General features: G+C 39.7%; 2 protein-coding genes across 4 annotated transcripts; one reads left to right on the forward strand and one right to left on the reverse strand.

Moving 5' to 3' along the window:
* The first annotated feature begins 1,591 nt into the window (after positions 1-1,591).
* Positions 1,592-12,094, forward strand: LOC127247245 (copper-transporting ATPase RAN1-like). The gene is made up of 10 exons (XM_051269025.1): positions 1,592-2,095; positions 3,353-3,967; positions 4,237-4,666; positions 4,817-5,142; positions 5,236-5,294; positions 5,433-5,775; positions 5,933-6,124; positions 6,215-6,472; positions 6,664-10,996; positions 11,226-12,094. Exons 1-9 carry the CDS (start codon positions 1,784-1,786, stop codon positions 7,138-7,140), a joined length of 3,012 nt encoding a protein of 1,003 aa, XP_051124982.1. The 5' UTR covers positions 1,592-1,783; the 3' UTR covers positions 7,141-10,996; positions 11,226-12,094.
* Positions 12,095-14,273: 2,179 nt separating this feature from the next.
* LOC127247974 (polygalacturonase QRT3) lies at positions 14,274-17,736 on the reverse strand. 3 transcript variants are annotated; one of them, XM_051270087.1, is made up of 4 exons: positions 17,451-17,736; positions 16,165-16,355; positions 15,739-16,020; positions 14,274-15,583 (listed from the first exon to the last, which is right to left on the reverse strand). In XM_051270087.1, exons 1-4 carry the CDS (start codon positions 17,464-17,466, stop codon positions 14,522-14,524), a joined length of 1,551 nt encoding a protein of 516 aa, XP_051126044.1. In that variant the 5' UTR covers positions 17,467-17,736; the 3' UTR covers positions 14,274-14,521. The 3 variants fall into 3 exon arrangements, with proteins under 3 accessions (XP_051126044.1, XP_051126046.1, XP_051126045.1); XM_051270089.1 differs by lacking the exon at positions 17,451-17,736 and adding an exon at positions 17,191-17,209; XM_051270088.1 differs by lacking the exon at positions 17,451-17,736 and adding an exon at positions 16,850-17,177.
* Positions 17,737-23,426: the final 5,690 nt, after the last annotated feature.

Here is a 23,426-nt window from a genome sequence, read left to right on the forward strand (position 1 = left end):
AAATAAAAAAAAAAGGAAAAGTGATATGATATATTTTTTAAAAATATTATTAACAATAAATAATAATGCCAAAACATACGGAAATATTTGTAGTGTGTAAACATATAATGTTAGTTAGAGCATATGTTACAATTTACTTTTTTTTTTTTTCTGTTACTTATGTAATTATCTTATTAGTGTTTTTATTATAATGACACTTACAGTCTCTTAATAAATACAGTTAACAAACACATTATATTTTCAAGAACTCATTATTTATAATAAAAATTTAATTACTTAATTATTTATTAACTAAAATTTGAAATTTGAAATTTGAAATTTGAAATTTGAAATAATTTAAATTTATCAATAATTTAAGTATACAAATATAATTCAAATTTATTTTAAAATATCATGTTTACCTACTGGTGTGTTTATTTTGTAAAATACTTTGAAAAGATATTTTTATATGAAATATATAAAATTGTATAAAAAATATAAAAATAACGAAGGTGTGTAATATAGTATTTTTTTTGGAAAAAAAATGTACGAGGATTTATTGCAAAAAGAACAAACCCTACATATTTTTCAACCATTTCTTTATATATTCCGTTTCAACATTTAAACTAAAATTAAATATAATACTATTATTTATAAATTATGAAATAATAAAAATATATAAAAATTAATCATTGTTATCAATTTTATAAAATTATAATGATAATAGATTGAAGATGATATACTATAGCGGCCGGATGTTAAAAAAAATAATTTAAATACTAATATATATATATATATATAATATAGATTAAAGATATATAAAAGATAGTTCCATTAATTATTACATAAAAAATGAATTTATAACGTTGAAGTTATGGATTCAAAATTGCAAGGCGTCGAGGTTGCGCGGGCTTAGTGAAGATACAAGTATAAATCTTAATTCCTAATTGATTCATGCATTATTATTATTATTATTATTATTATTATTACATGAACCAATAGTGAGTAGTGATTGAGGAGAATTTGGCTACAAACGTCACGCTGCTTTTCCTTTCCCACCTGCCCTGAACTGAATTTTCCCTTCTTCTTTTTCTCTTTCTCCTTTTGAATAATCAAAGTTGAATTCCAAATTTCTAGATAATAAGAATGAATAAATTATTATGTATGGATGAATATTTGTAAAGAAATGGAGAAGATAAATACTAACATATTATTACTATTCGCTCGTTTGCATAACAAAGTTATGTCATGTTATGCATAATGAATGCATTGCTGACGAAGCATGCATCCATCGTCGTCAATGGATTCTCCCCTCAATTTGCTTTCGCCCCCATTCCCTCTCCCTCTCCCTCTCCCTCTCCTTCATTTCTTACTTTTAACAGGTCCCATCCCTTCCCTCTCCCTCTCACCTAGCTGTTGGCTTGCTTGCTTGCTTGCTGCTGCCTTCATTTTCAGATTATTATTGTTGTTGTTATTTGTTATTATTCAAAATCATCTCCTCCCAATCCAATCCACCTTAGATGCAAGTCTATTATTATCAAATACTACCAGACAGACAGTACAATTCAATACAAGACACTACAATTCATCTATACGTCAAAAACCTCCCCTCCCCTCCTGGCCTGCCCCAACACAAAAATATCCACCCCTTTCTTTTCCTCTCCTAATATATATTAATATCCCTACCCCCCCAGCTACTATCATTATATCTATATATATCTCTCTCTTTCTCTACAACATATAATCTTGCCCCAACCAACGTCTCTGGATTTCGTCCGACTCCTCGGGGGATTTGGATTTCACCATGCCCTGGACTTCCAAGGCCCTTCAGTTGACCGCCTCTTCCCGTGATGTTTCCCGCCTACCCACCTACCACGACGACGACGAGCAGGATCCCCGCGAGGACCAAAGGTTGCTCGACGCTCCCCAAGAAGATGATTCTATTTCTCGGAGGAGGAATCTGCGTAGGGTTCAGGTCAGGGTCACCGGGATGACCTGTGCAGCTTGTTCTAATTCCGTCGAATCGGCCCTCTCTACTCTCAACGGTGTCGTCAAAGCCTCCGTCGCCTTGCTTCAGGGCAAGGCCGATGTCACCTTTGATCCTAACTTACTCAAGGTCCGGCCCCTTCCCATCCTCCTTTTTCTTTTTTTACTTTTATTGTTTCTCCGTTTCTTGAATTTCCCTTTTAAAAAATTTCTCTGGTACTCGTCCTCTGCTGCATGAATTTACATCTATGGCGTCTGCCGTGTCCTAGCCACTACATCGATAGATTTGTTTTGAAAAATTTGAGAGATAAATAAGCCTAATACGAAGATGGCGAAGAATGGAGTTTGGATTCGATCTACTGCTTGCATATAGCATTGAAAATCCATTTGACCGTGTCGATGGGATAATCTTGTGTCTGTGATCCCTAATTTAGATCCCCTTTTCGTCCGACTAGGCTGCATCCTCATTCCTAATTGACTTAACAAAACTTCACTTGACTAAGCTTGCCCTTTAGGACATAGACGACGACAATTCACCTCTTGTTTGGATCCTATTGTTTGGCACCCAATTCTGGACGCTTAAGATTGTTGTATTAATCCTTGGATTGCTAGGATACCTTCTCTATGAGACAGTTTTGATGTCTCAGTTTGACCATTTGGTGCATGATAACTTCACATGTAAAGTTGTTGTATTATTCTTTGGATTGCTAGAATTTCCTCTGTGTGAGACAGTTTCGATGATCAGTTATACCACTTGGTACATGATACATTCACTAGCTCTCCCTAAACATAAATCATGTAGGCGGATCTCCTCAATGAACTTTGTTGTCTTTCAGTTGCGCATCAGTAAATTCCCGATATAATTCAGAACATGCTTGTAGATGTGTTCCGATCTCTAGCACTACAATTGACCTTCCTGTCTTTCCCTGTTGAGTTAAGTTCATCGCTAACCTCTTTCTAGTGTATTGAAATAGCCAATCTCTGGTGAAACTTCAATCATTATGACCTTCTGGATCTCTTGCTAGGTTTCTATAAAGGAGTTATATCTAATCTGGCTTGGAGTTATTTAGGATGTAGTACGAGCACAAAAACAAAGCTCCAATTTTGAGTTTATTTTTCCAATTTTGCATGGGCCAAGCTCTTAGATGGAGGGCCCTGTGGCAAAGAATTCTTAAGAGGCAGGTGATAAAATCCTCTCCAATTATATCACCCTGTTTTGCAAGAAAATCAGCCAGATTATTTTCACGTATCTTTGTTACATAATGATGATGTTTGTATTTGCAATGACAAATATATCGCCAGCTTTGTTTTAGGGGATGATTCTGGTTGATGCATTTGTGATAACATTATTCTTGGTATTCAATCTTGATCCCCTTTCACGTTTCAGGATGACGACATTAAAGTTGCAATAGAAGATACTGGATTTGAGGCAGAGATAATGCCTGAACCCAGTACTTCAAATTCCCAGCCACGTGCAATGCTAGTAGGGCAATTTCTGATAGGAGGAATGACATGTGCTGCTTGTGTCAATTCTGTAGAAGGGATTTTAAGGAAGTTGCCGGGTGTTAAGAAAGCTGCAGTTGCTTTGTCTACATCTGTAGGAGAGGTTGAATATGACTCAAGTGTTACTAGTAAAGATGATATAATCAATTCAATTGAAGATGCTGGTTTTGAAGCTTCATTTGTTCAGAGTAGTGAGCAGGATAAACTTGTGCTGGGGGTTACTTGGATTTCAAATGAAATGGATATCAAAATGTTGGAAGAAAATCTGTCCATCATAAGGGGCGTGAGGAAATTTTATTTTGATCAAGCATCAAAAGAATTAGTAGTCCATTTTGACCCTGAACTTCTTGATTCCAGAACATTAGTTGATGAAATTGAGAATAGCAGCCGTGGAAAACTAACTTTAACGGTAAAGAGCCCGCATGCCAAAATGGCTTCCAAGGATCTTGAGGAGTCTTCAAATATGTTTCGGCTATTTACTGCAAGCTTGTTACTAAGTGTAAGCTGAATTTGTGGTTCGTTTTTTTTTTTTTTTTTTTTCTTTTCCTAACAAAAGTCTGATATCTAAACATTCTCTAAATAATGTAGCATCTTAATTTGTTAAATGGCATGTGTAATTCATTGCAGTTGTGAAACATGTCCATAGAGCTTTTTTCGGCTACTTCAGTTAATTAGGGCTTTTAGTTAATCAAAATCTATTTGAATGTCTTATGAAAATTGCTCTTCTGATGAAATTATTATTTGTGGACTCCAATTCAATTGATCCAGGTTCCTCTGTTTTTTATGCGAGTCATCTGTCCGCACATACCACTGTTATATTCTTTACTACTATGGCGCTGTGGCCCATTCCACATGGGTGATTGGTTGAATTGGGCTTTGGTCACTGTTGTTCAATTTGTTATAGGCAAGCGTTTCTATGTTGCAGCTGGCAGAGCACTCAGAAATGGATCTACTAACATGGATGTCCTAGTTGTTTTGGGAACTTCAGCTTCATACTTCTACTCTGTATGTGCATTATTATATGGTGCAATGACAGGGTTCTGGTCTCCAACCTACTTTGAAGCTAGCGCTATGTTAATTACATTTGTACTTTTTGGTAAATACCTGGAAAGTCTAGCCAAGGGAAAGACATCAGATGCTATCAGAAAGCTTGTGGAGCTAGCTCCTGCTACTGCTATATTGCTTATTCAAGGAAATGGTACGTGCTTCCTTATTAACAAAGTTACAATTATTATTTTTATTTTTACTTGGTGCAACTTTTATAGGAGTATGCACTCTCATTTAACATATTGAAACTGGTAATTATTTTGATGATGTTTGGATTCATAGTTACATTTCATCATTGCAGGTGGGAAAGTGGTGGGAGAAAGGGAAATTGATGCTTTGTTGATTCAGCCAGGTGATATACTGAAAGTACTTCCTGGGTCAAAGATTCCTGCTGATGGTTCTGTTGTGTGGGGTTCTAGTTATGTCAACGAGAGCATGGTCACTGGCGAATCTGCACCTGTTTTGAAAGAAGCTAATTCTTTGGTTATTGGAGGCACAATAAACATGCATGGTTCACTTCACATACAGGCTAATAGAGTAGGCTGTAACACGATTTTAAGCCAAATAATTTCTCTGGTTGAGATGGCACAGATGTCTAAAGCACCCATTCAAAAGTTTGCTGACTATGTAAGTAGTTTTTTGTTTGTTATTATCGTTTGGGATTTGAGAGCTACATCTAATCTTAAAAATAGTTTTCGTTTGTTGTGTTCTCAACCTTAGGTTGCAAGCATTTTTGTCCCTGCAGTGATCTCTTTAGGACTTCTGACATTAATCGGATGGTAAGCTTCATATTGCTCCATCATAAGTGTTGATGTTATTTATATATCATCTGTAAAATTTATGGAAGACATACAATACAACTGGCAATTTTAGTAACTTGTACATTTCTTACCAACAAATTTCTGGCTATTTTCCAGGTACCTAGCTGGAATTTTTGGAGGCTACCCTGAGGAGTGGCTTCCAGTGAATGGCAATCATTTTGTATTTGCCCTTATGTTTGCAATATCAGTTATTGTAATTGCATGCCCATGTGCACTTGGATTAGCCACCCCAACCGCTGTCATGGTTGCAACTGGGGTTGGGGCCAGCAATGGTGTGCTCATTAAAGGAGGTGATGCATTGGAGAAAGCACATAATATCAAGCATATTGTATTTGACAAGACGGGGACATTGACACAGGGAAAAGCCACAGTTACTATTGCCAAAGTCTTTTCAGGCATGGATCTTGGTGAATTCCTTACACTAGTAGCTTCAGCAGAGGTAAAATGTTTTGGTATAAACAACTTTGAAGTCTCATTTCATTATGGGTACTACAATATTTTCTTTTTGAGATGGAGCTGCTTTTCCCACATAAGATGCCATGTCGACTCAATGAAAACATGAATGTGTTCATATCAACCAGTTTCTTTCGCCACAGGCAAGTAGTGAACACCCATTGGCCAAAGCAATACTGGAATATGCTCAACACTTCCACTACTTCGATGGATTCACTGCACAGGATGCTCAAGTCAGCAGTTCCAAGTCCTTTGAATGGCTTCATGATGTATCAGAGTTTTTCGCTATGCCTGGATGTGGTGTGCAGTGCACTATTGGCGGGAAAAAGGTTCTGGTGAGTTTCCTACAGTGACTATGCTGTTTTATTTTAGAGGGATGAATAAATTCCATTTTGATGCTCATCCGAACTTGTATCAACCAATAGGTTGGTAATCGGCAGCTGATGTCCGATAACTGCATCACTATACCAAACCATGTGGAAAATTTTGCAGTAGAGTTGGAAGAAAGTGCCAAGACTGTAATACTAGTGGCCTATGATAATGATTTAATTGGTATCCTGGGAGTAGCTGATCCATTGAAGAGGGAAGCTGCAGTTGTTATAGAGGGCCTCATTAAAATGGGTGTCAACCCTGTTATGGTTACTGGTGATAATTTGAGAACAGCCAAAGCTGTTGCAAAGGAGGTAGATATTGTGTTTTGTGTGTTTTTGTCCTTCTTCTGTTGTTGAGGCTCTCTTTACGATTTACTTTATCTTTGTTAGCAATCACCTAATGATTCATGCAAGTGCTGTCTACTAGTTTAATATTTGTGTATTATTTTTTTTCAGTTTTTTTTTTGGTACTTGTCCTCAGTCAACTGTTTGTGTGCATCAAGGTTGGCATTGTAGATATTCGAGCAGAAGTAATGCCCGCAGGGAAAGCTGATGCGATTCGGACGTTCCAGAAAGCTGGTAGTATTGTTGGCATGGTGGGGGATGGCATAAATGATTCCCCAGCCTTGGCTGCTGCGGACGTGGGTATGGCAATAGGGGCGGGGACCGACATTGCAATAGAAGCTGCTGACTTTGTGCTAATGAGGAGCAACTTAGAAGATGTGATCACTGCTATTGATATTTCGAGGAAGGCGCTGTCGAGGATTAGGCTGAATTATGTGTTTGCCAGCGCCTACAACGTGGTCGCCATCCCAGTAGCTGCGGGGGTTTTCTATCCCTGGGTGAAAATGAGGTTGCCCCCGTGGGCAGCGGGTGCATGCATGGCGTTGTCGTCGGTGACGGTTGTATGCTCATCCCTGCTTCTTAGGCGGTACAGAAGGCCGAGGCTTACCACACTGTTGGAAATCACTGTTGACTGAATGAAATTACAGCGCGCTCCCAAACACACACACAAAACATGTTTTGTGATTCATTTTAATTATTGTTAGCTTCTTCCTATCATATTCAGTATTTGGATCACGTCACAAGGTAGCCAGGAATGGAATGTAAGTGGTGTGGAGTGGAAGGGAACTAATACGATCTGTACTGTACTGTGGCCGGGTGGGTCTCTTCTCTTATCTTGGTTGGGGAGATGTAGTCGTTTGAGGTGGTCCGTCCTTATTGTGAATGGGACTGGAGTCTGGAGATGGATCACTCACATATATCATTCATTCACTTGCATCTCTATCTAATTGGATTGAGTTAGCCTAATAATCTATAGCGAGTGTACTATGTATGTTGATTTGGGCGGGGCGGGGTGGGGTGGGCTTTCTCACGCGTGGGGCTGTGGGTGTTGGATTTGGAGGAGAAGGAGGAGGAGGATGGTGTGGGTGAATCCCATGGCTACGTGGTTCAGAACTCACTTTCACTCTTTGCTAGACTTGGCACTTGACACTTGCACTTGCACTTGCTCACCCGGACCCTCCCCTCTGTTACGGTTATATGTATTTTATTAATGTTTGTTTACATTTGTGTGCTGACAGTGCGTGTTGGTTGTGGTCGTTGTCTATATTGGCATGATAGCATGGTTTGTGTATATGTTCAAACACACAGAATTTTGTTCGAAGATTGATGTAAGGAATTATTGCGAGTGATCAGATATAGTAAAAATTTGTGGTTGTAAACATTGAATTGTTTATCATAATTATTTATACTTTTTGTACTGGTGAGTTTTCAGATCAAACACAGAAATTTTAAATTAAGTATTGATCTCATGCGAAAAAGCAGTAAAAAAATCCGCTTTTGTAGCGGGCCTGAACCCTAAACTACAGAAAGCTGGAAAGGAAAGCGATAAAGTGGTGAGCGGACAAGGTGTCAGCAATGGGTGAGTGATAGGAACATGATACTGTGTCTGAACTGTGAAGGGAGTAACGTAAATATATAAACCAAATTTTGATCGTTGGTACTTGACCTCAAAGAAACTCTACTGTAGTTTCTGTCACTAGGGATTTACAACAAGACTTGGATAATCAATTTTTTTTCTGTGTTCTTTACCAGCAAAGTAATATTCTTTACAATTATGATTTATATAAATGTGAAAAGCATGAAAGAAGTGACGACGAAGAACAAATGATATTTCAAGCACTAAAGTGGTGGCCAAGGGAGGAGAAATCTCAACTCCTTGTCATTCATGTTGAAAATTCTCTTATAGGGTTAGAGCTCTCGGGAGACAGGAAGACAGCTAGAATACGCGAAAAAATGCTAGTATACTCCTCTTGAAGTATATCTTTACTTACAGATTGCCTTTATTTATAGCCGGTGGAAGTAGCTGTTACAGAGCAGTTACAAAGTAGTTTTAACCGCTAGGTAGTTAATGGCGATCATTCTGTCGAAGCAGTTGCTAGTCATAACTCCCATGTGCTTGCTTCGCTTGCTTAGGCTTGTAAGGACGCAGATCTTCCTCGTTTGCCGGATGACTGGAAGGCATCAGTGCAACTGAGTTGGTTTGTCTGTGTTGGCTGGTAATGGAATGGTTGTACCGTTGCGGGTTAGACACTTAGGCGATATTTGCACTGAGTTGCCGTTGCGGTGGGTGTCTGGTCTCTGACTTGAGCGATGGAGCTTCGCTTGCGAGCGGTTAGGAGCTATCGTTTGCCTCTCTTGTCTTAGTTTTTCTGAGAGGTCGTCGTCACTTGTGAACGGAAATGACTGTCGCTTGCCTCATCCGCCTTAGCTTTTTTGGACCGTATCAGTGGACAAAAATTGTTAATAATATCAACAAATCAAGAATCATGTCAAGCGACATAGATCAATAAAGTATACCATAAATCAAATATTATGTCTTGTCAAACGAAAAATATACTCATATTTGGGGTTATCAATTGGCATTTGAAATGGATGTGGATGTAAAATGTGAAATGTGAAAGGGTATGGGAGCCGGGTTGGTTGTTCGCACGTCCCTGTCGACTCGATCGTCTTCGCTACTGCAAGTGCAAGCAACTTTCTCACTTCACTCGGTCAATGGACTGACTGACTGGCTGCCTGGCTACTATATCTATCCATACATACATACAAACAATACAATGTTTGTCTGTGGGTGTGTGTATGGTCAAAGTGGGTGACTGTACGTGTGGGTGATCAATAGATCATCTCTTTTTGACCTGACCGGATCCTCTCTTCTCCTACCCTTTCCTTCCTTTCTCCAAATATATATATATATATATATATATAATTATTAACTGCACTTTGCTTAATGGAGTACTACTTAGTATATAACATGGATTCCTTGTTACGTACGTATAGTTGATGATATATATTATTAGAATTGTGATTAGATTATTGGAGGGAGGAAGAAGCTGGAGGCGGCGGCAGCCAGCATGAGGATTGGGATTGAGAAGTCGTCGGTCAGCAGTAGAATAGAGTAGAGTAGAGACGAGACCAAGACTTGGCGACGGACGCATCCCATCATTCAAACACAAACCACCAATAGTGAATAGCCCCATTGGGCATTGCTGCTGCTGCTGCTGCTTAGCTTGTGCCCTTTCCTCCTAATTTCCCAATTAATTGATTAATCAATCAATCTATCTATCTTGGTCAACCAACAACTAATTACTACAATATAATATAGGAGTAGGAGTACTAGTAATGGGGAGTTGATCTATGTTAGAAAATAGAGAATTAATATGTATGGTCCCAACCACAACAACAGCAGCAGCGGGGTGGAGTTGCTTGCTTGCGTTCACATCTGATCCTATCATATCTTTATCTTATCCATCTATATATATACATGTTGATTCTGACTTTGCTAATATAGTATATAAGCTAGCTAACAACCCAACGCCTAGGTCAAGTCTAACCTACCCGTGTGTGTCAATCAGTCAGTCAAACATGTCTGTCTGTCCGTATGTATTGTATGCTTGTATGTACAAACCTAGAATATAATATATATATATGGCGTTCACATTACTACTACACATTGCAAAAGTAAAACTCAACAAATTACTTTAAACTAGCTAGCTAGCTTGCATGCGTCATGTGATTGAGCACACAAATTGATCTTTGATCTGAGCCCCCACACATAATATAACGGCATCGGATCGCCCATCCCCTGTTTTGCCAGTCCCATCACAAAATGATGTATGTATATATATATATATACATACAATGGGCGGGACTGAAGAAAATGGGGCTGAGGATGGATGTCCAACTAATTAGATTAGATTAGATTAGATTAGATTAGCTAGTATTGGCTTACTTGCTTGGTTGCCAAGATTATAATAACAACAACGTCACTATTACGATATCACGCTTTGACTCGTCAAAACATGCTCCTCATTCCTTATTTCCTCGAAACATCCCCACACTAGCTAATTAATTAATTAAGAGAAACAAAGCCCACTTTCTGCATTTTTCAGACAAGGCCCACCCTCTCTTCTCTTCTCTTCTCTCGTCTCGTCTCGTCTCGTCTCAGTATACATATAATTAGCTGCATTCCAAGCTGCTGCTTTAACAAACCATACAAATATAATTAGCTTCCAAGATTCTTCTGCGCACCAATGAATTTATGAGCTGAGGATCGGAAGGCATATATATATATATATATATCATCATTTCTGATATTATATATATGGATGTAACCCTATCCACCTAGCTAGCTCGTCTTAGTAATATTATCATTAAACATACTAGTATTATTATGTATGGAGATCAAATTAAGGAGAATCGGAGGTTCGTGAAACATGCAGAGGATCTCTGATGAAACCACCACTGCATCTGCATCTGAATCTGCAGGACCAGGTGATAATTAATTAACAGCAATCGTGCCTAGTCTTGCTTGCAGTATATATATATATATCTATATATATAATTAGATATTGATGATGAAGATGATTGATCGATCGATCAGTCAGGAATGTTAATTATTATAAGTAGTAATATTCTAGCTAGGTCGGTTTTTCCAAGGAATGGTATGATATGAACACTAGTCTTAATTTCTTCTTCTTCCTCCTCCTCGTCCTCCGATCAGGTTCTGATCTGTACCCTAAACCCGAGATTGCAGATAAAGCGACGAGCAGGAGCAGGAGCAGGACATCCAGGAGGCGGTCGAGGGCTTCCAAGAAGGCCCCCATGACTCTCCTCAACGCCAGCCCCAACAACTTCCGCTCTCTTGTGCAGCACTTCACCGGCTGTCACACTGCAGCACCGCCACCACCCGCGGCCCCCCGAGGCAGAGGCCCCATCAACTTGAACTTTGCGCAGTACAGCAGCAGCGCCTGCTATTCTTCTGACCATGCGGCGGATCCCCACCGACATCGCCAATTCCCACCTCATGATCATCAGCAAGATCAATATGATCAACAGAATTATTCTGCCCCAAGCTTTTCCTCATTATCTCAAATTGACAACAGATTTGCTGATGATGTCACCGGCGACCATGAATTAGTGTTTCCTGCAGCTGCGGGCAACTCCTCATCACGGCCACCGGGTCATCATGACCCAGTACTTCCACTGTTAGTTAGTGATGATTTAGGGGATGACCAGCTGGGCATGCAAACCCTTCCGCTTCCGGACCAGCTGCTGCACTCGCCTCCTCAAGATTACTATTCCGCTCAAACATGGCACCACCACCACCACCACTTCTGGCCGGGAAATTAAGATAATCGACAATTTTATACATATAAAGGCATATAGACATGCATCCATATGCAAACTCGTTATCCAGAACACAATGTACGTACGTAGCCTGCGAGTATAATTCAATCTACTAACGATATATATATATATAGTCCGATTTTGCAATTGATAAATCAATTGCCGACATAGCCATAAGTACATGCCTCGGGATAGTTTAGTGTACTATATATATCTGATATATATAATTATATAGTTTCTGCATGATGTATTAATTATTTCTCTTCTCGCGGGATGTACGTATGTATTTATGTATCCTGTGGATACATAATAAAGCACAGGCTATAGATTTCTCAAAATTAAACATTAATTATCGATTCCGTTCCGCTTTTAATTAATTAATGGAGTTAATCCCGGCTGAATACAGTCCAGTGAATGTGCGTATATAATTGATGTAGTGTGTACAATGTACATACATACACACACACACACACACACACTGAATTCATCACAATGCCCCTTGAAGCATGCATGCATGAGATAAGAAAGTAGTGTAGGGGGTCGAATAATTAAAATTTGTGAAAGCTGCCTTAGCTTGAAAGTAATTAATGATGATCTGTTGATTAATAACTTCACTTCAAACTCATGATTCGGCTCATCATATATACAATTAAGGTAATACTTCAAACAAAAACTTGGACCGACCATCTGCGCATTATAATGAATGTGGGTGTGGGTGGGATGAACATATATCGACAAAACTTTTCCTGTCAATGAGCTAGGAAGAGGAAGAAATTAATTCAACGATGATACCTACAATAAGGGAGGTGGACTGGACACTTTAATTTATACTACTACAGTACTAGTTATTTAATTATATATCCTAACTTACTTAGATCATATATATTTGCCATCCACTGGAGTTCAAATAATATCCATCTATATATTACTTACTCTCTATGTCATCATTTGAGGTTGTGATATATATATATATATATATATACATGCTTCTGCAACTGCTTGTCATTAATGCATGTACGTACGTATTTGGTAAAGGAGAATTCTAATCGATATATATGAAGCAGGCAGGATCAAATTAAAGTACTGGTTCATGGTAACCAATCCACAAATATTATGACAAAGAATACACTTGATTAGAACCGTCTATATTCGCACATGTATTGATGCCAACACCGTTTGTTTTTCAAATAATTATACATATTAAGAGTTCCTAACATCATTCAAAAGTTCAAGATATCACATTATTATGCATACAAATAGTGAAATTTCCTCAAAACACTGGTTCAAGAGTCCAGAAATCACCTCAAGAGTTCAGAAAGCATACTTTTATTTTATAGAGCATGTAGTATCAGGACTCTTAACGGGTGGGTACCTTGACAAGTCTGGCTGTTGCTATCTAGTTTTCCAAAATCAATTAAGAAAGATGAAAGGGACACGCAGGTGGTAATTATTTTGCTGAGAATCTACCAATCAATCAATCAATCACTACGTCCATTCTAATAAGTCCAAGTCATGTGGGTGGTCGGGTCGCCTTTTATTTTGTCGTCCCACAAACCCAAACCCAAACCCAACCCAACCCCAGTCCTATCCTCTATCCTACTTCTATCCATCCATCCATCCAATCAGTGCTTAATTAATTTCTAGCATATGGAGTAATATACTAACAAGTATACTTACTATAAGGCTTAAAAGGTTGGTTTTCATTTTGGTAAATTAATTTCGATCCTGGATCAGGATCACCGACGTATATCGTCCAACATATAACTCAGTTCTTGGAAATGTACATTTTATATCTTCTTATAACTCACTTCTGGTGGGTTTGACCCACTTTTCTTTTCTCCGTCTCTCGCCACTAAAACTGAGCTTAATTTGTTGCAATCAAGTCGGTCGATATTCCCCCAAAACACTTGTTGGTGGGAATAGTTGTTCCTATATATAGGCTTGGGGACCCGTTTGTGAGAATATGATTGTACACAGACAGACACAGTAGTGTTAATTGATCGCTCCGGGAAGAAAGTGGCTGTGGAGTCATGTCGATCTTCACACCAGACGTGAATTTGTTCCACCTTAATTAGCATGTCGATCGGAAGAAGAAGATCATTTTCATTAATTAATTAAGTTATATGTAGCTGTGTGAGTATAACGTACGTACGGATTTATGAATGGTCCGACGACCTTGTATATATATATATATATGTGTGTGTGTGTGTGAAGGAATTGACTATTGAAAGCTAAGGTGTGTATGTACCTTGAAGGAATTGACTATTGAAAGCTAAGGTGTGTATGTACCTTGTCTTATCTGTCTGTGTAGTTTTATTGCTAAGAACATCTTCAATCCATCGTCTCTGTTTATAAAATAATAAATAAATGACTTTTTGCTACAGTGTAATATAAAAAATGGTATTGCACTATAGCAGACTCTAAATTTAGTGTATGAAATGGCGCGGCAAAAATGGTGATGAAACACCGTAAATAGAACATGGTTGGAGACGCTCAAAGAAGCTAACACATGAATGAGTATATCATCTATGTATATATATGTGGAGAATAATTAAATATATATATATAAATATATATCGGAGTAGTATTTATATATGGCTAGCTAGTCAGGAATTGTTGTGGTTGGTATTAGAGTGAGAAGGAAGCTAGGCTAGGCTAGGCTAGGCTAGGCTAGGAAGGCAGCCAAGCCACTGGTTCCCCCTGATCGGCGGTGATGTGCAGCAGTACAGAGGCAGCAGGCGCGGCGGCACTCGACTGGATGACGACCCTGTTGTTGGATGTACTCCGCACCGCATGCACCGGGAAGGAGGTCCCGTTCGTCACGAACGTGTAGTGCACCCGTCTGATCAGGTCCGGGAAGAGCAGCACCGAGTTGAAGTCCGCAGTCCAGGTGGTGCCGTTGCCGTTGTCCCCCTCCACGCTCCCCCTGGCCACCGTGGCCCTGGCCCGCATCCCTCGGACGCTGTTCCTGTCGATCACCACCTGGTCCACCTGGGTGAATGCCCCCTCCAGCTGCACGATCTCCACGCCCCTGCCCGACCCGGAGAACATGTTGTCCACGACGCTCACCCCGTCCGCCACCCCCCTCACGGACCTCAGCAGCACGTACGCGTCCCCGAGGAAGAAGGTGCCGCTGATGGCGAGCTGCACCGGGTCCTCCGCCACAATGCCCGCGAAGTCCATGTACGAGTTGAGGATCCGGGTCTGGGTCAACCCGGGGGTCTTGAGGTATATCCCGGTGCCCCCGAAGCCGGTGGCCTTGTTGTAGCAGTGCACCCCGGACAGGGTGTTGGCCTGGCCCAGAACCATGATTCCCACCGCGGCCGAGAACACCACCACGTCCGTGACCGCGTTGTCGTTCCCGGCCAGCACGATCCCGGTGCCGGAGAAGTCCCGCTCGTGGGGGTCGCCCCCCGCGGTGGCGTGCTGCCCGACGTACGAGTGGCGGATGTAGGTCTCGTGGCCGCCCTTAACCGCAATGCCCGTGGTGTTGAAGCGCGTGATGTAGCAGTTGTCGATGCTGGTCCTCAGGGAGTTCACCACCTGTATTCCGCCGCCGCGTAGGTTCGAGTCCAGGAACAGGTCCCTCAGGGTTACAAACTCGTAGTTGTATTCCGGCGGCGACGATGACCCCGTGCCGGTGCCGTTGCCGTTGCTGCCGGAGGGGGATAAATCTATCAGATACCCATCGTTGGGGAAGTCACTGGATGCTGTCAGCGAGCCTCCGTGAATCTGTTGCATTCAGAGAGAGAGAGAGAGAGAGCGAGAGTACTCATCAGTGATGTACAGATTAAATGATCAACCACTGATCGATCGATCGATCAAATAACATCACATGACAGGACAGGACATGGTCCCTCCCAACTTGTAAACTTTCTTCTACTTACCACAAAGTTCCCTCTTCCAGGCACCGGGAGCTGTATCGGGCGGGAGATGAGGTAGTTGCCGCCGTCGAGATCGATCCTGGCTCCACCAAGGTTCACGATCCCGTCCATCAAGGACCCCTCCTTTCCGGGCCCTTTCGCTTTCGCTGCTGCCGCTGCTGCTGCTGCATCTGAGATGGCTCCCAGGATCGCGTCGGTGCTGTCTGATTCCCCTGTTGGGTCGGCGCCGTAAGATGTCACATGATACACGACCGGGCTCGCCCCACCCCCACCCCCACCTGACGGCTGCAACCAAAACAAAAAAGTGCGTATTTTCCTTGACGGAGAACAAACAAAATGAATGAATGTCACGCATGTAGTCTATATATATATACAAATTAGGCTAGCCGCGCAACCACAAACACACGATAGGGTGGCATCGGTGCTTACAGCCGACGCTTGCATTCTCCGCAGATGAGAGCGGAAAGAATGAATTCTCCCTCGCATTGGGCTTGATGACTGATCAACTCCTCCTCCCATGATCGAGCAGATCATTCCAGCTGCAACCGCTACGAATAATAAGTAGGTTGCAGCTCCTCTCCTGGTACCCATGATCAAATTTAATTTCTTGTTTAATGAGCCTGCAGATATATATAATAGGTTGTGAAAGAGGGGTGTTGGCGGCTGCTTATTGTATCTGAGTGTGAGTGTGTGCGCGCGCGCAGAGGACCGGAGAGATTGTGAAGGCCGGCAACAGCAGCATATAAAGAGGGAGAGAGGGTTGGTGGTGCTGCAATGCAACTGAAGAAACTAATCCAATCTAATCTAAGGCAAGGCAGCAGTTGTTTCTGAATAAAATAGGAATAAAGAACAAGGGGATGTTGACAAACAGACGAATCATGTAAACAACACCCGGGGAAGGACTAATAAGCTCTCTTTCGATGTTTGTTTATCTTTCTTTCTTTGATTGTACAGTTAGTTAATTACTCGGGCATTGAATGAATCTTGATTCTTGAGGTAAAAAGTGGAGACTTTTGTTGGTGGGGGTGTAAGGTGTGGTGTGGTATCCTAATCTGACCTGACCTAACCTAACCTAACCTAACCGACCCGCGTAATCAATCAATTGTATACGTACATACACACCACGCATGGGAAGATGGGATGCTGCTGCTGCAACTGCTGCCCTGCGGTGATACATTTATTTATTAAAAGTCAGAGAAAGGGAAAGAAAGGCAAGTTAAAGTAGATTTGGTGGTGGTGGATTGGATTAATTTCTATTTCTTCTTTCTTCCTTCCTTCCAGAGTATTGACTCCCCACCCCTTCCCCCTCAACCACCTATTAATCTCTCTGTTCTGCTCTGGCGGGTGGTTGTGTACTGCGGTGCAGCACCACGTCAAAACATTAATGGAGTCCTGCTGACTTCTGAACAAAGTAATTTCTACACCAATCCGATCCTCCACTGTCCCACACCTTACCTTAAGATTAAGATGGACGCTACACTACACATGTATTGTTCGTGGGCTTCAACGTCCTGGCCTGGCCTGCTGATTAATTAGTCAATTTGTTCGAATTCTTCCTCCTTTCTATTAATGGACTGGAATGTTAATTAATTAGAGCAAATGCAATACACATGAGATAAAAAAGAAACCCTCTATTTCAAGTTGGTAGAAACCTCTAATAAATCATTATTTTTTATATAAAAAAAAAATAAAATTAAAACACACATAGCTATTACTTTTTTTTTTCTCCATCAATCATAGGAGAAGGCAGCTTTTCTTCCTCCTCGCAACGGCGGCAGCTTTCTCTCCTTATCCACACTATGGGAGATTTCTCTCCTCCGCACGACGCCCATAACGGAAACTTGCCTCCCCACACTGGAAACTTTCTGGCGATGGCAACCTTCTCTCTTCTTTACGGCGGTAGCTCTTCCTCTCCGTACCAAAAATTCAACAGCGACAGCGGCCCTCCCATCCACCGATATTTTTGAAAGAAAAAATGAGAGAGATACAAAGATAGATGAGCTTGTCCATTTTTTGGCGAGCAAATATCGTTTTTACTATCGTTCAATTTCATAATTATTAATTTTGATCTAATTAAAAAAAATTATTAATTTTGATCACATTCATATAAAAATTTATCAATTTTAGACTGAACATGAAGGTGTTAGTGTCGACCTGACAATATTGATTACCCTGCACTTATACAGTGTTCTTGTTATGTTCTGAACACAGTCACATTGTTTCAGGTCATATTCTCATGTTTCACTGCCATGTTTCATAATATAAAAAATAATTAATTTTTAATATTTTAAAAATATATAAAAATAATAATATATTAATATATATTTTTAATAATACTTTTTCCCTCTTACTTACCATGTTCACATTGTGCTTTCTATTGTTCTACAGCTCATGTCACTTTCGTTTTTAAAAATAATTACACATTATTTTTTAATTTAATTTTTTTAAATTTTAATTTAATTGTTATCTTAATTTTAATTTTAATTTATAATTATTTATATTATATGATAATTATTTTCACTAATATATTTTTAATTATCTACATACTTATCCTAAATTCTGGTATAACGGAGGGAGTATTATTTTAAAATATTATTTTGAATAATAAATTTAATTTATAATTTATATGATTATTAAAAATATATATTAATATATTATTATTTTTATATATTTTTAAAATATTAAAAATTGATTATTTTTTATATTGTGAAATAATTGTAAAAATATTTTTGTTGAATTATCGTTGTGTTGAGCTAGCTGGGACGCTCAGTTACTTTCCGAGTCATCCACGACCGTGTTCAATCTCAGTCAATCATATTGAGACTAAAATCGATAAATTTTTATTTGAGTGGGAATAAAATTAATAATTATTTTTCGAATTAGACCAAAATTGATAATTATGATGTTAAACGAGACCAAAAATGATTTTACTCTTTTTGGAATTCATATTTTCTTATCAATTTTTATTAAAAATCAAATAATTTTTTAAAAATACAAAGAGCAAAAATCACTTTTTGTAACATTAACTTTTTTTTTTTTTATCAACTTTGATTTCATTTAAATAAAAATTTATCAATTTTGGATGACTCATAAGAGTGATTAGGTGGCCCAGACGACCAACACGTGTTGGACTCAACATTGAATAGCTTGCACTAAACATGACCTTATTCATAACCCTGTTCAGAACATGGCCGTGTTATTCAATTCTTACATATTAATATAATTATAAAATACATATTTTGAGTAAAAATAAAAATAATATTGAAATGAAAAAAAAGAATAATCATATCATATATATATATATATATATATATATAAAAGAGCTCAAAACATGGATCCCACTTTTTGGGAATTTCTCAAATTCTGCAATCTCAGAATTTTGAGATTTTTTTTTTTAATTTGTTTTTTTTTTTTTTTTACAGTTTTTTACACAATAGTAGACATACAGTTTAGAAATTTATGTTTAAATGGATTAGTTTTTTACGGAAGTTTTTATAGTGAATATTGGAGAAGATTGCCGGAGAAGAAAATTTCTTCGGACAAGTTTTAGAGGATATTGTTCTTTTTTTTTTCGTTGAGACAAGTTTTACGGGGTGTTGTTCTTTTTAAAAAAAAATTAATTTATGGAAAAAACAACAGAAACGTTTACTTCTTCCTCAGCTGTTATATTTTCCTGTTATTTGATTTATATTAATTTTTTTTGAATTTATATATAATTTTTTAGCCCTGTTCTTTTTTATGGTAGAAAACAAAAATTTTCTATTGAAAAATATTGCCACTAGGAGTACAAGCAAAAGTCCTTCTTGAAGTAAGTTTTTTAATAAATTTTATAGGTTTTTTTTTTTTTAATTTAATTGATGGCAGAAGCAAGTTTTACTTCTTTCTCGAGTTCTTATATTTTTTAGCCCTATTTTTTACGGTAGAAAACAACATTATTCTACCAGAAAACCAAGAGCAGAAGTCTTTTTTTTAAAAAAAAAAAGTAAATTTTTGAATGAAATTGAATTTTTAAATAAATTTTCATTAATGAATTATCTAATAAATTTTTGTATAATTTAAGTTTTTTAATAAATTTAGACCTATCTTCATATTTGTTAAGCACAAAAAAAAAATAATAATAATAAATAATGGCAGTGGGATTCTGGACGGGTCTGGATATAATTTAAATGACCCAGAAGTCGGGTGCAATCGGACAGATGCAAGGATCGGGAAGGAAGAAAGGTCGGGCGGAGTCTGAAAAAAGGTGTACCCAAGTCGGGTAAACCGTAGATCGGGTGAAAGACGAAGTCGGGCAGACGCGAAGGTTTGTCAAGAGAAAGGTCGGGCAAGGAAGAGGTACGGACAGATGCGGAGGTCTGTCCAGAGGACAGTCTGTCCTTCTAAAGAGATAAGGCAAATAGAGCCGGTCGGTTGGTCCATGGTAGGGACCACATTTGGTTGGTCCATGGTCGGACCAATTAAAGTCGGTCAAAGACGGAGGGCAGCTGATGCGGAGGTCGGCCCAAATGATGTCGGGCGAAGAAGCAGGTCGGGCATTGAGGTCAGGACATGATACGAAGTTCGGACCAAATGAAGTAGCATGTGCAGGTCGGGTGAGAGAGCAGTTCTGGGGCGGTTAGAGGAAGTTGCAACTGGCGAACGGTTTTTTGAAGGTCGGACGTAGTAGAACGGTTGACACACGTGTCAATAGAAGAGAACTTTTGGGGCGGTTAACAACGGTTATGGTAACTGACCAGACGACGGTTCTGAACGTTTTCTTCAAAGAATATTTAAGGATTTGGATCATCATTTGGCAAGGCATCTTCAATCAACTTCAACAAAGCAAAGTCAGATTTGGGGATCACCACTTTAAATTTCAGTCTTTTATTTTCCAGTTTATTTTCTGTACCATACAGTGTTTAGAGATTCCTAATCTCAGGCACTAATTAATCAAGTTTAAGGATATTTTCTATATCTTTGAATTTTACTTTATTTTTGTTGAAAAATTACATCAACAAATTGGCGACCACAGTGGGAGAAAGGCAAGATTGCTGATCCTACATCAACACAAAATGTCATACAACTGAGGTCTGGCCGAATCATCAGAAAAATCAATATGGCAGGCACACAACCTCAATCATCATCAGCACCGGTGGGAGAGAATGTTTCACCACCAGTCATGCCAAATCCAGGGGAGATTCCCCCACCACCTACCGATTGGTTGTCTTATGTTCAACAAATGAACAACCAGCAAACTTTGGTTATGCAGAACATGTTGCGTGAGCAACAAACGAACATGTTGCGTGAATAACAAAATCTAATACAGAACATGGTGGATCAGGCATTCTCCAGATTCACCCTGTATCCAAACATGCTTCCAGCCGTGTCACCTGCTCGTTTTCAGGCGATTTTTCCAGGATCAACGTTTGCAGGGCCAACGTACGTTGACAGTACGTTTCCAAGCGTCACAACTTTCAACCGAACAGATATGGGGAAGATTCCTCTAACTTTCCCAGATAATGTTCCTTTGGGACCGAGGGTTGATAATACCCAGCCGAATGAGAGATTAGGAGGACAGACTCATAATCCCATTCCAACCGAACCAGCATTCTCTAGGGAAGAGAGGTTGGGGGAACAGACTCATAATCCCATTTCAACCGAACCAGCCTTCTCTAGAGAAGAAAGGTTGGAGGGACAGACTCATAATCCCATCCCAGCCGAACCAGCCTTCTCCAGAGAAGAAAGATTGGGAGGTCAGACTCACGATCACATTCCAGTGTTTGACCATATTCCACCCAGAGTAGATCCGGAGGATATTGCTCAAGTTCTGCGGGTGCATTTCGGAATGAATCCGCAAACGGTGAACAGGCCAGTTTACCAGAGGCCATTTCCAGAAAGGATCATTAACGATCATCCTCTCCCGAGAAATTATAGGCCACCAGACTTCTATTCTTTTTCGGGAGAAGACGGAGCCTCTACCATTGAGCATGTGGGTCGCTTCACGGCTCAATTGGGAGAAGTAGGCAACAATCCGTTTCACAAGTTACAATTGTTTGGGTTGTCGCTCACAAGAACAGCTTTTTCTTGGTATGTCAGTCTGCCGCCTGGACAGTTGCAAACTTGGGAAGATTTAGAGGCAGTTTTTCATGCAAGGTTCTTTAATCCTCTGCCGACAGTCTCACTGATAGACCTTCTGGAGATCACGCAGATGCCGGAAGAGACCGGCTACCAATTCATAGAGAGGATGCGATTGATGAAGGGACGATGTCCTACGATGATCAATGAAAGCGACATGACCAATTTGGTGGTCAGGAACATGCATACCAGACTTCGCGAGGCCCTGACAGCCCACGACTTTCAAGATCTGGCCAGTTTAGCATCCACGGCAAGAAGGTTAGAATCCTTTTTTACAGAAAATAATCATGACTTCCGTCAGGGGGGAGATGCTGAAGCGATGGTAGTGCAAGATCGATCAATGTGCAGACCACCACCAGTACGCAATAAATGGAGGTCGGGTCCAACGTAGCCTCCGAAGATGGAGGTCGGATCTGAGGCTGATGTAGCTTCAGATGCTGACCTGCAAACTCCTAAAACATCACTGAAAGTGATGTTTAGGAGTCTTGAGGAGGAGGCTTATTGTTAAGCACAAAAAAAAATAATAATAATAAATAATGGTAGTGGGATTCTGGACGGGTCTGGATATAATTTAAATGACCCAGAAGTCGGGTGCAATCGGACAGATGCAAGGATCGGGAAGGAAGAAAGGTCGGGCGGAGTCTGAAAAAAGGTGTACCCAAGTCGGGTAAACCGTAGATCGGGTGAAAGACGAAGTCGGGCAGACGCGAAGGTTTGTCAAGAGAAAGGTCGGGCAAGGAAGAGGTGCGGACAGATGTGGAGGTCTGTCCAGAGGACAGTCTGTCCTTCTAAAGAGATAAGGCAAATAGAGCCGGTCGGTTGGTCCGTGGTAGGGACCACATTTGGTTGGTCCATGGTCGGACCAATTAAAGTCGGTCAAAGACGGAGGGCGGCTGATGCGGAGGTCGGCCCAAATGATGTCGGGCGAAGAAGCAGGTCGGGCATTGAGGTCAGGACATGATACGAAGTTCGGACCAAATGAAGTAGCATGTGCAGGTCGGGTGAGAGAGCAGTTCTGGGGCGGTTAGAGGAAGTTGCAACTGGCGAACGGTTTTTTGAAGGTCGGACGTAGTAGAACGGTTGACACACGTGTCAATAGAAGAGAACTTTTGGGGCGGTTAACAACGGTTATGGTAATTGACCAGACGACGGTTCTGAACGTTTTCTTCAAAGAATATTTAAGGATTTGGATCATCATTTGGCAAGGCATCTTCAATCAACTTCAACAAAGCAAAGTCAGATTTGGGGATCACCACTTTAAATTTCAGTCTTTTATTTTCCAGTTTATTTTCTGTACCATACAATGTTTAGAGATTCCTAATCTCAGGCACTAATTAATCAAGTTTAAGGATATTTTCTATATCTTTGAATTTTACTTTATTTTTGTTGAAAAATTACATCAACAATATTTAATTAAAATAATTTGTAGAAAGAATAATTCCTAACCCAATATTTTTCTACCATCCACCGTAGGAAATTTTTAAAAAATATTTTTATATATTTAATATTTAATAAATTTTCATTGATAAGTTATCCAATTTAGTAACAAATATTTATCCTCTTTCTACAATATATAT

The sequence above is a fragment of the Andrographis paniculata genome, unplaced genomic scaffold (genome assembly GCF_009805555.1).
Source record: "Andrographis paniculata isolate CXL003 unplaced genomic scaffold, ASM980555v1 Contig32END, whole genome shotgun sequence".
NCBI lineage: Eukaryota > Viridiplantae > Streptophyta > Magnoliopsida > Lamiales > Acanthaceae > Andrographis > Andrographis paniculata.